The sequence below is a fragment of the Eubalaena glacialis genome, chromosome 6 (assembly GCF_028564815.1).
Source record: "Eubalaena glacialis isolate mEubGla1 chromosome 6, mEubGla1.1.hap2.+ XY, whole genome shotgun sequence".
NCBI lineage: Eukaryota > Metazoa > Chordata > Mammalia > Artiodactyla > Balaenidae > Eubalaena > Eubalaena glacialis.
Window position 1 is genome coordinate 40,430,216 of NC_083721.1, and position 12,899 is coordinate 40,443,114.

The 12,899-nt window shown below is 34.6% G+C and overlaps 1 protein-coding gene across 1 annotated transcript in view; it reads right to left on the reverse strand.

The window, feature by feature from the left end:
- Positions 1 to 5,631: 5,631 nt before the first annotated feature.
- The window catches only part of VGLL3 (vestigial like family member 3), a 41,887-nt gene continuing 34,619 nt past the window's right edge, over positions 5,632 to 12,899 (reverse strand). Inside the window, exon 4 of the mRNA XM_061192979.1 lies at positions 5,632 to 6,080. Within this exon, the coding sequence (XP_061048962.1) occupies positions 6,037 to 6,080 (44 nt within the window). The 3' untranslated portion in view covers positions 5,632 to 6,036. The remainder of the gene's footprint in view (positions 6,081 to 12,899) is intronic.

A 12,899-nucleotide genomic window follows, 5' to 3' on the forward strand; every position in this document is an offset into this window, starting at 1 on the left:
GACAACAGAGCTAAGATTAGTTAATTTCTCTTTCTGGACATGTAAAATGAAGATAGCATAAAATTGCCCACAAAACTAATAAATCTGGAATTTTTTTGTATTTCAGGGTTGTAAGATAACATTTATATTACAAGTTTTCAGTTCACTTAATCAAGTGACAAATATAAAGTTCACCATACTATGTAATTTTTTTTATAAAAGCTTTCACCTTATCTAGATTTATGTGATGAAAACAAATTGAATCTATGTTTTCCCTTTCAATATATGCACTTTAAAATACAAAGAATTCACATGAAGACCCTTCCCCATCTTGCATATCCAGAAAAATGTATGGAATAGTAATTTTAAATCAGATACAATATCCAAGATTGTAAATAGTCTAAGAAATTAAATCAAGTGTGTAAATAATCATTAATTTTTGCCCTAGCCACAGCATAGAAAAAAATGTACACCTCTATCAGTATCTCTTATCAGTAAGAGATATCATTAGAAAACTTCACATCTTATGCATATACCAAAAAAACTAATGAAAGAATCTTGTATTCTAAAAGAGTTATTCTTAGGGCAAAATTTAGTAGTCCAGAAATTGTTAACAAGGAAGCTAATTGATGATAACGCGGCATTTTCTAGGTGTCATTGTTTATTTACACAAAAGAATTGGTAAATTACACTTAACTCAATTATCATTTCTTGAAACTTTAAAAGAAGATTTAGATAATTGTATTGGATCAAATGAATTGGCATTTTCAAGAGAACATTAGTTTGATCAATTATCTGAAACTATAAAAATATTTTTCAAACAGACAAAAAAACACAATGGACAATAAAAGGAATAAGAAAATTATGATATTTTAATTATAATGACTATTTCTATACTTTGGAAAGTGTATAGAGGGAAATTCCCAGCGAGCACTAAAAGAAAAAAACCTACTGAAGATTCTGAAAGTCTGTTCTGTGCCCAATCTCCATGACCAAGTTACCAATTAATAAACATTTTGAAGCTATTAGAACTGAGGTTCCCTTGCAGGCCTCACCCGTTCCCCACTTTCCATTTGTGTGTAGTTTACATATCCTTCTTCAACATACCTTTATTTTTTTTTAATTTTATTGAAGTATAGTTGATTTACAATGTTGTGTTAATTTCTGTGGTACAGTGGTACAGCAAAGTGACTCAGTTGTACATATATATATTCTTTTTCATGTTCTTTTCCATTATGGTTTATCAGAGGATATTGAATATAGTTCCCTGTGCTATACAGTAGGACCTTGTTGTTTATCCACTCTATATATACTAGTTTGCATCTGCTAATCCCAAACTCCCAGTCCTTCCTCCTCCCACCCTACCTCTCCCTTGGCAACCACAACTCTGTTCTCTATGTCTGTGAGTCTGTTTCTTCAACATATATTATTAAACTAAATTTTTACCCTGATTTTTCTAAAATGACTTAAATAATAGTTTTAATGTTTAATAATAGATTTAAAGGATTCTAGGGCCATGTTTTTAGAGAATACATTTTAATTTCTCTCTCAAACCACCTTAAATTTTTTGAAAGATATGTCTTTAATCCTGAAGGAGGAAAAAAAACAACTGAGTCCTTAGGGTCCTGTACATTAAAATTGGCAGGCTGATTTCGGTCTTGGTCTCATAGTTTCAGCTTTTCCGCTGTCCTGTCTGCTGTGAAGATGCTCAGTCACAGGAATTTTAACAGCCATCGATACCCCTTTGTAAGCACAATGGCTCAAGTGAACCCTTTCCATCTTCAATAACTGAAACAGTGTCAACATCTGCTTCCAATGAAGTTGTTTCTTTTTTTCTCAAGTAGAATAAATCTGCTGACTGAGATCATAAAGGGTTGGGGTTTTTTTCCTCCTCTTTTCATGCAGAACGTTTTTTCCACCATATTTTGCAATTTTTTCTCCAAGTCAAGTAAAAAAAAAATGGGATAACTTCAAAAGAGATGTTTTTATTCTAGGTGCTAAGGAAGCCCAAAATATAATGAAAAAATTAAAACTTTGGTGATTTCATGAAAATGTCACTTTAATTTTGGGGACAATAATACACGGGGTCCTGGATGAATAAAAGTTTGGAACATGTAAGAAAACTCAGAGTTGGGTCTACATACCACTGAAAGGTTAATTTATTTTCCTTCATAAACAGCACACTAAAATAGAGATAATTTAGAAATTTACGTTTTATCTTCAACATCTAGGAGAAGGCAAAGATTCTCTTGCAACAATTTCTTACAGAAAAGCACAGTCATATCTCTTTGATTGCTACAGAAATGGGTGTGGAAAGTAAACAGAAGTGATGTTTGGGAGCTCAATTTTATGATTTACTCACTCAGCTGATAGGTATTTGTGGTATCTGTCATTTATTGAATGTCTACTATGAGCCAGATGATTGAGTATATATATATATGATTTCCAGCCTGCCAGTTAGGTATTATTATCCCACTTTACTCATGAGATAAATAAATGAAGCACCGAAACACACATCTAATTATGGCTAAACCAGAACAGAAAATGACCTAATGTCCAAGCCAATGTTGTTGGTTTTTTTTTTCATTAATTCATTCTGCTTCTCTATTTATCCTCTAGTCGAACTGTAACATAAATACTAGCCTTTTCTACCTCTTAGTACCATTGTCCCATTGACTTAATTTGGCAAACATTACATAACCAAGGGACACTCAGTAAGGGATAGAATGCAGTTTCTAAAAATATAGTTTCTGATTGCCATTTGTATAATGAATAACGAGCTCCTCAAGGGCACAGTTTATGCCCGTGCCTAGAATTTTTTTTTAAAAAAAGGTTTTTTACAACATTGAAGAAATTAATTTCTCAATTATTTGCAAACCACTTGTTATCATTTGCAAAATGTAGAGCAATCCTGGCCATTTTTGCTTAAAATAGTAATGTAAATAACTTTAAGAGGAAAGAGAGAGGAAAAAAGCTAAAGGGGAAAGTTAGGAGGGGACGGTTAACCTTAAGACGAAGCATTGATTTTTACCTTCAGAGGTGCTTTTCAAATAAACAGTGAGGAACCAAATAACCTGTAAAGATCTACCTAATCACTATTTTGTTGTTTCTTAGTTCATGATAGTTTAGCGGTCGAAGCATAGATTCGATGGCAAATCAATGAGATGATTTTCTAGGGTCTAGCTCACAGATCTTTAGAAAGCTTGAATAAAGCCTAATTTATAAAATAACCAAAGGTGGAGTGGTTCCAAATGAAATTGGGGAGGGAGATGGTAGCCTTCAATAAAGCAGTCTGGAAGCCTCCAAAATTAACAGTATCATTTTGGTGCGAGAAAACCAACCCAGAGAGTGACAGCATTTTAAACTTAAACTCAGAATCATACTAAATTACAACTCATCCTCTTTTATGACTTTGGTGGTAATAGTAATATGATTATAGCAATGGGATGTGAGACAATTACAGAGACAGGCACTCATCTTTTCTGACTCACATTTTGATCCACTCCTTGTATATGCAAGGATCCAGTCCCTGCGATGTGCCAGCGACACCTGGGCCTGTTCTCAATGGGGGATCTCACTCACAAATCTCTCCTGTGTACAGCAGAATTCAGATCCCCAACTTTTCTTGGGTCCTCAGAGCCAAGGAATGTTTTATCAGATAGTTACCAGGAGTGACACAGGGCAGAGTGTCACCCTAATTTCAGGGTGAAGCTATCTAATTGTCAGCTCTCTCACCTTAAATTCAATTCAGTGGAGAGTAAGGAAACGGGCAGAAAGTCAATACGTTTCTTCTCATAACTGGGAAAATCCAATTGAACGATCTGAATGAGTTGGAGTACAACCCTGTTCTAAGAGAAACTGCAAAGGAAGTTAACAGGTTCCAAGGGAAGAGGAGGAAAATAAATATCCCCAGTGAGTCATCCCATGGGAGCTACTGAACACTGGTCTTTGAGAATTCAGGAGGACACAAAGTAAAACAAATTCTATAGATTCATTCAACCTTGTGCTACACAGATTTAGGCAAATTACAAATAATTGTATCAAATCAAATTGTAGATCAAAATGTAGATAATTTAACCAAGCCACTCCCTAGAAATCTAAGTTCATATCATTAGTAAGTGGAAGATTCCTTACGTTTGGACCTCACATTAGGTTAAATGTGCATACCGTGTTAAGAGGAGTCTGGTTAAGAAGCAATATAGTGATGAAAATACAAGAGAGTGTATAGATTTATAACTCATAAGATGCACCAGGAAAGAAGACTATGGCATAAAAATAGAGTTAAGGGAAATATTTGAAAATTATCTGTGAGAACTCTGCCTAGCTAAGCAGAGACTATGTTGTTCTTATATCTAAAATGTTCACACATATGAGATACACTATTTAAGATGGAAAATGTATTTCACTAAACATTTAATTTCACATGGGTGAGGACAGGGATGGGAAAAATTTGAGAAACATTTTTAACAATCTAAAACTTCTATATAATACTACCTTTTTAATATGAGCCATCTCTGGAAGCAAATGAAAGAAAGAATGGACTTTACATTGAAAGTCCTTAAAATACCAATAACGGCTACCTTTATAAACCTAATCTTTTCCTAATAGCATTTTAATGATAATCCCAACTTTTTCTTATTTAGATCCTGAGGGCCATGTCAAGTTGAATCCTGAGTCCTCAGTAATAAATTTCAAATAATAAGTTGTCAAAAAAAAAAAAAAAAAGTTGTCAATTTATTAACCTAATTTCAGTAATTGTAGTATAAATCCCAATTTAAATTTATCTTCCCCCCATTTTTTCTTAAAAAGAACTAAATCAACTAAAGCCAGAGTTAAACAGACAAAAAAGACGCAAAAACTGATTTAAAATATTACATATGCAATACATTATTTTTCAATTTAAAATGATGGGTAACACTCTCAGAAATAGCCATTGAATTAAAGGCTTTGTGATGCGTCTAGTACCTTCCCAAATATTATCCCTTCAAACTATCTTCAGGAAAAAAAAATTCACTTAAAATATGGCAAAAATTGCCATGAATGAATAATTATAAACAAGAAAAATAAGTCACTGGCACTCAAAGGTAGCATGATTAAATGTGTTCTTTTTCCAGTAGTTGGATATAAATTCTGGTTCCATTTTTCAAAGTCAGATGGACGAGAAAGATAATTATATACTCTAGGCAAACTCTCCATCTGATTGAAAGTTTATGCCAACTTTCTTCTTAGTCAACCTCCAAGCAGTCTTTGGGAGAAATCAAAGTAATGAAATAGCCTTTCTTTAGTGTGATCATTAAAAAACTTCCTTTTCAAGCTTTACATATAACTCAGAGCTAAGTGAGCTAGCATGGAATTAAATCTTCATTGAGATTTAATGTAAAACAATACCATATTGGCTTGGCTATGGTGCTACTTTTGTAAAAAGGAGAAACTATCAAACATTTGAGGTAACCTAGAAAGCACAGAGCGTATCACAGACATCTTAAAGCCAAGCATTTTAAACATTTTTGCCAGTGCTTCTCTGAGAGCAAGTTCTTTAAACAGAACTTAACAATTTTTACAATATTAAAAAAAAAACGCATCCCTCAAAAATAGCCCATCGATGCTAAATCAAACTTTCTGTATTTTTACAAAAATAGATGCACATAGAGCTACAAAACTGTATTCCTGAAAGAATGATCATTTTCTTTGTGGTCCATCTTTTCCTGACAAGGTGGTTGGTTCAAAAAGAAAAAAAAAAAAAAAACTCAAAAAAAGTGTTGAACTGAAACAAAAATTAAACCATGTATTGTTAAAAGCAAGACAAAAAATAAGAGAGTTGCACAGTTGGCAAAGGCTCAGATGAGGGAAAAAATGAACAAAAATGCTTTTCTTCAATGTCTATGACCCACTCTGCTTTCTCAAGAAAAGGCTCCAAACCAAAGTCAGCTGGATAACACTTCCTCTTTTCCTTCCATGTCTACTGTGTCCCACTGCAGAATGACAAACCCTGGCAGCATCTTTTCCCAGTGGGCCCATGGATTCACGCTTCAATCTAACTTGCTAATACTGTGTGTTTCAGTACCATGGTGAGTCCTTACTCTTGTCTTGATGCTGTAGACCTAGAAAAAGCGACAATGAGAAATAGAAAAGAATCAATATATGTAGCACTCAAAAATGGGCATAATCTACAATGCACTATGTATAGAAACCAAAAAGACAATTGAGCTCACAATTTTCAAAAAGCCAACCAACACAGTAGGTGACAAAAAAACTCTAGACTAGAGCAGTGTTATTTGCATGGTACACATTCTTTACTATGGTTTTATCTTACTAGAGTAGGTGTGAATAATAAATAAAATAATATAAATGAAGATTTCTTCCTTCTAATCCCAAAAGGAACTGATACGGGGGAAAATGATACAACCGGTCTTTGGGCATTTAGGCAGCGCTTCAGTTCATACTTTTCAGCAACCATCAAATGACAGTTTTGGACTAAGGTAGTGACTAAATTTACTTATTTTTATTGCCTTTTCTTTCAGAAACTATTTAAGATGGCTTATAAAAATCCATATCTCAAAGCCAGAAAATGAAATTTACAGATAAGTTTAAAAATAGGAGTACAAAAGGAAAATATGTGAACATGTATGAATTCCAACTCAAAGCTAGAATGATTAGGACGAAGTATATCAAAGAGGAAACAGAAAATATGACTGATTTGGTTCTAATGTAGTCAATTGACTAATTTCTGATGTGGGCAATTAGCACACAATCTTCAGCTTGCACTCACTTGAATCACTTTATTTTTGTCCTGAGGCATAATTGTTTGGAAGAGTGAAGACTCCAAATAATGGTTGCTCTTAAGTTGTTTAAAACCAAATACCTAAACATGAAGAGAAGGCTATTAAATAAGTGAGTAGAAATGCAGTGTGACTGCTGTTATGTGGGTGCTAGGATCCCAGGCTGTCTTCTTGATTTTTTAACCTAAACCTGTTGTAAGTCTGGGCTGGATGTCAGAAATTGAATGGTTAAATGAGCCAGTATGGTTTTCAATGTAACTGTCACTAAAACAGCTGTAGTGATTTCATTGCTTGTCCTTCAACTTGTTAAAGAATTTTATAAAACAATGCGTGTCATTATAAAACAGATACAATTAGTCAGTCATTGATAGGAGACATTAAGACAATCTACAAAACAGATTATATAAAGGGAGGAAGAACAAATAAAAGGAGTCAGAGAAGCAGCTCATAGAACCACAAGGCACAATCTCTGGTTCATAGCATTTGTATCCTGGGAAAAAGCAGCACTTCTAGAATGCCAAAAGATTAGCTCCATCTTAAGTTTTTTCTCATGTATACTAGCATTATGTTTAGATACAGAGTCAATAGTTTTCCTTCCTCATTTCAAAAGAAGAAGAGAAGGATAAAGAGAAGCAGGAAGAAGTAAAAGGATCTGGGATGTACCAATTCACTCTAAGTTTGCTTTATTCATTTTCGAATAATTTTGTGGTCAGAATAATTTGCAACCTGACAAAGTCTCCGTTGGTTGACTTTTATAATCTAAACCACCTTAACTGACAATCTGCTGACTGCATAAATATTTTTTTCATTATTAAAACATCTCATCTTCTGTATGACTCAGTATTTTCCACACTTGAAGACTACATCAATCTATAGAATGTCAGCACTGTAAGTCATGAATAGTGTTGGAATCATCAAGTGGTTTGAGTGTCTTTTTTTCTTCTTAAATAAAAGCAATCCTTAGTTTGCCTTGCAAAGACAGATGACTCCCTCAAAAGCATGTTAGCCTTTTTCTGTGGACAAGGATTACATTACTTAACAGAGCCCTAAATATTCTAACCAGAATAACTGGTTGGAATAACTTTCATTATAACTTCGTCTCTTCAATTGTTTTGTTTCTAAAACTTTGCATTACTCCAAAGCAAACCTTAAAAAAATCAATTCATCTACGCCCTGAAACATATTAAATAGCTAATGTTGTCCTTTTGGCTTAGCTTCTTCTTAGTGATGGGACATAAATAAAATTTTTACTTTGATTACTAGGTATCTATACCTGTAAATTTCAAAATAGGTATGAGTAAAGCACAAGAAAATGAACAACCACAGGCAAAAGACCCTACTACTAGTAAGTTGTAACAGGAAAGCAGGACTACGATCTTTCTTGTTAAACACTTATTGAAGGAAGATCAGAATATTTAAGAATCAGCCAGTACACTTAGTTTTCCAAGTAAGGGTGAAAGGGGACAAAGTCATTAACCCATGATCCTTATGTGGTCTATATATATCTTTAACCCATGATCCTTACATGATCTACAGTTACTTGGGGTTTCCCCATATTTTCTTACCAGAACACAAAATCATCTCTGCTATTATTTTGTTCCTATTTAGTCTTTTTTTGCCTTCTCAATTCCTTAACTCAAACCTATATGAAATTAGTTTATAAAACATTCTGAAATCTGCCCACTGGCTAGCTGAAATCACCCATGTTTTTCTCTTGATGTTAGTAACTCAGTTTTAGTTTTATTGTTTAGTCTGTGAGACTTTCCATGAAAGGAAAATAAACATCATAACAATAATGTTAGCAAACACTTTCTTAGGGCTGAATATGCCAGACATTGTGCTGCTTTATGTGAAATATCTCATTTAATGCTTCCAACCATGCTAAATATATATATATATATATATCCATTTTACAAATGAGAAAACTGAGAGTAAGAGAGGTTATGTTAACTATTAAGTGGTAGAGCCAGGACTGAAAATAGGTGGTCTGATATCAGAGTCAACGGTCTTAACCATAATGTATATGGCTCCCCCTATGTGGACTACATTGTCCGTAGGCTGTGACACTAGCCTATACTCCTGCAACTCCCTGAGTCAAAATCCTTTCATTAAATTAATTCGAAGAAAAGTCAATACATTTTTTTTAACACCTTTATTGGAGTATAATTGCTTTACAATGGTGTGTTAGTTTCTGCTTTATTCCTTTTTGCACTGTTTAGAAACACCTTGATTTAACCGAATGGATACCAGTGTTAACAAAATAGCTCTCCTATTGTTTTTTTTAAACTATACATTTGAAAAGCTTTCCCCAAGACACAGCAAATGATTACACAGTAGTTAGTTTGTTATACTTCAGATGAAGACTACTCCAATCGTGTAATGGACATGTTTTATTAACTGATGTGTTTTTTTGATATGTATCTTTACTATAACCACTCCTCCCTGCCCCCCACAGACCTCCCCAGTGTGAACACTGAAGACATAGGGTGGCCATTTGACTCATGAGGTGGTTGTCAGAAATGGGACCAAAGAACAAAGACATCACATTGTTGGCTTCAGAGTTTGAGTCTGGGATGGAGTTTTAGGAGAAAAGCCTGAAAGGAAATGCAAGCCCACAGACCCAGTTCCTCCCTTCAGTTCCAACACCACCACCACCTGACCACCAAAAGAAAAGGGAAAAAAAACCCAGACCCAGGAATAGAACAAAGGAAGTACGAACATAAGAAAGAAATATAGAATAATTAGTAGCAGGAGAGAAGTCTTGGTCACAGAAGATCATAATAGGACTTCCCTTTAAAATTTGAAGAATCTGACTATATATCAAGGCATCATAACTCATTTTCTCATTTTCTAGCTGAGATTTTTGGGAGGCTGTTGCTTCACAGATTCATCTCTTGCAAAAGGCTCTGGGAATAAGGAAGTAGAGATGGCAACAGGGTGTGTCTAAGCATAGAAAGCCTAGAAACTTCCCCCTCCCTAGTTTCCTTCAACTCCAACGTGCCTGATGAAAAGATCTTAAAGTTCCCATGGGCCCCTGCAACAATGATACAGAAGTTAGTTCAGAGAGATTTCTGGCAGGCCTGCTACTACATTCCATAGTAGTGGGTACCCCATGGAAGAAAATGTGGGTATCCCATGGCAGAAGATGTGGGTACCCCATGGCAGAAGAAATGGCACGAGCCACCCCAGCTGAGCACCTTGGAGGGATGATCACAAATATTAGGAAGCTGAACTCGAAGTAATTAGTCACTGTCGGGGGAGCACAGTATGGAGAATGCACAGAGAAACAGTGGGGGGAGGGGAGAAGCTTGCAAACAAAGGCCAAGATAGGAATGAAATGACAAGGCCAAGAGCAGAGAGCAACCTCTCAATCAACAATGTTCACAATGTGACAAACAACGTGATGCAATGTGAAGCAATCCCTAGGGAGAGCGTGAGGGAAGCGTCTGAGAAGAGGTTTCAACTCTAAGTGGGACAGTGTTTTAAAACACTGAGCAATGAAGATATCATTGGGCTGGACTATGAATACTCAGAATTGATGAAATTACTGTAGAGCACAGGGAACTATATTCAATATCCTATGATAAACCATAATGGAAAAGAATATGAGAAACAATGTATATATATATATATATGTGTGTATAACTGAATCATTTTGCTGTCCAGCAGAAATTAACACAACACTGTAAATCAGCTATACTTGAATGAAGTAAATTAAAAAAAAGAATTGATGAAGTTAAATTTTCTGTTATGGGGCAGAAATAAATAATAAATTGGCTTCCAGAAAATGTTACACTCCAGCACACCTGAGTTTTAGGGACTATGTGATTATCAGAGTCATAGCCACTAGAAAAGCATATCCTACTTCTAAGGAGGCATAATCACTTAACAACATCATCGACTATCGCTCATAAGTAAGTTGAATATGCTTCCAATTAATTTTATTGCTGGAGATAAAAGAGGTAATGTGGTAACCATGCACTGGTGAACATGCTGTTGATAAAAAGAGAAGAAGAAAAATAGGAACATAAAACCTGGATGTGCAGGTAGAATACTTTATGACTGAAAAGTAAAGAAAATACTTAAATGAACTTTTCATTTCATAGATATTGAGTCTAGAAAACCCTTGTAGATCAGAATGCTTGCTATTAGACTAAAAGAAGCTGGTAGCTTATTTCTACATTAAAAAAAAAAAAAGAATCCCTGCTTCATCCTTGCTTTAATAAAGAAAAGCTATAATTATTACAAATATAAATATATACAACACTGTATTGGATGCTATATCAAAATATCCAACCTTCACCAACAACCTGACATCTAACACTGACATACTGTCAAATGATCACAAACTATGTGATGTGAGAGACAGTCATATTATCTTCTCCTACTTTATAAAATTATCACTGCTAATGATCATACAACTGCATTTGTTTGTCTGAGGCCTGGAGCAATCAGCTTAAATGCTAGTTAAGAATTTCTAAATAAGATCTACATGGGGGTAACACCTTAACACTAATGAAGGGAAAAAAAATAAGAGTGAGGGCTATCCAATTTGGGAACTATGATTTCATTTCAGGTGAATATCAAGATAGATCATGTTTACTCACCATAGAGACCTCCCTTTATTTGTTTTTAAAACATCTTTGTTTTTTTAAACTTTAAAACATCATAGATTTCTTGTTTAAAAATCAAGTTACAAAGTATTTTGAAAGTAAAAGTTGTACGTAATGTCCCCTGTCATCACACAACTTGTTGAGTATACTTCAGATGTACATGCATACACCTCTGTTTATCCTGTGCTACAACATGCTTATTTCACCAGCAATATTATCTTGGAAAACCATTTCATGTCAGTATATGTAGATCAACCCTTTTGAAGGGCTACACAATATTCATTCTGCCCTATACCATAAATTACCCAGTACTCTATAGATATGCATCATTTGGATACACACACACACGTGTAAAAATATATTTGTTACTTATGTGAATATTTTGGTAGATAAGAAAAATTCCTGAAAATATGTTTGTATAATTGCTGAACCCAAGCATATACCCACATTTATGCTTACATATTTCATCATGAGGGGTATGTTTCAGAAAGTTTGTACCAATATTCATATTTTTACTATTATTATCATTATTATAGATTAAAAGTATCTAATCATTTCAATTTACATTTCTTTCAATATTAATGAAGCTGAACATTATTGAGATTATGGCATTTCTTCCTCTGTGTTTTATCTTTGGCCTCTTTTCTACGCTTTTAAGAAAGTAATTTCCTCATTGATTTCTAAATGCTTTCTGTATATTAGGTATATTAGCATTTTTTCTCATGTATTACTTGTATTTTTGGCCAATTTGATGAGCACTAAGTACCTCCATACTTAGTACTTAAATTTCTTTTAAAAGTCATCACAAACAAGATGCATTCTTGAACCAGACCAAGGATTAAATTTATTATGACACTTAAATTACAATTATTAACTTATCATTACAACTCTTACATACTAAAACAATAATAAAAGATACCTAACTATGACCGAGTAATAACTGATTAGCAGAGGGAGGGTTTTCAGTGTATAGAGACATTTTCTCGGGGTACATTTAGAATTGGCTTAAAATCTCCACACTGTCAGAAACAATGAGGTGAAAACTGTCTGAACCTGCCGAAATATCTTTAATTCAGATTCAAAAGAGGAGTAGAGCTTTAAAGCTCTCTGAACCTGACGTTACCGGTAGACCATAATTTACTGCATTATTGTAAGAAGCATGGCACCCACACACCTGCGGCCAACATTGCAGGTGACTAGCAGTTCAGTGGCCAGGTGTTTCCCACTGCTCCTGGCCCAGGTGGCAAGCCCCCTTAGTCTGTCTGCCCTCTCAGACCTCTCCTCCCTCCGAAACCACAAACTCATGCACAGACTCTCCAGCCTTTGCCTTTAGCGATATCCACTACCTCAGACTTGTGCACTTTAAATGCCCAGCTGGAAGGGAAATTGGCAAGTACTTTAAGCATAAGAATATGGAATTACAAATCTGGACCAGCCATTCTAAAACCGACCTTTTGGACAAATATATAATATAAATCACAGAGTTAGGTAGTTTTTGATCACAGCAGCAATTTACCACGTTCAAAAT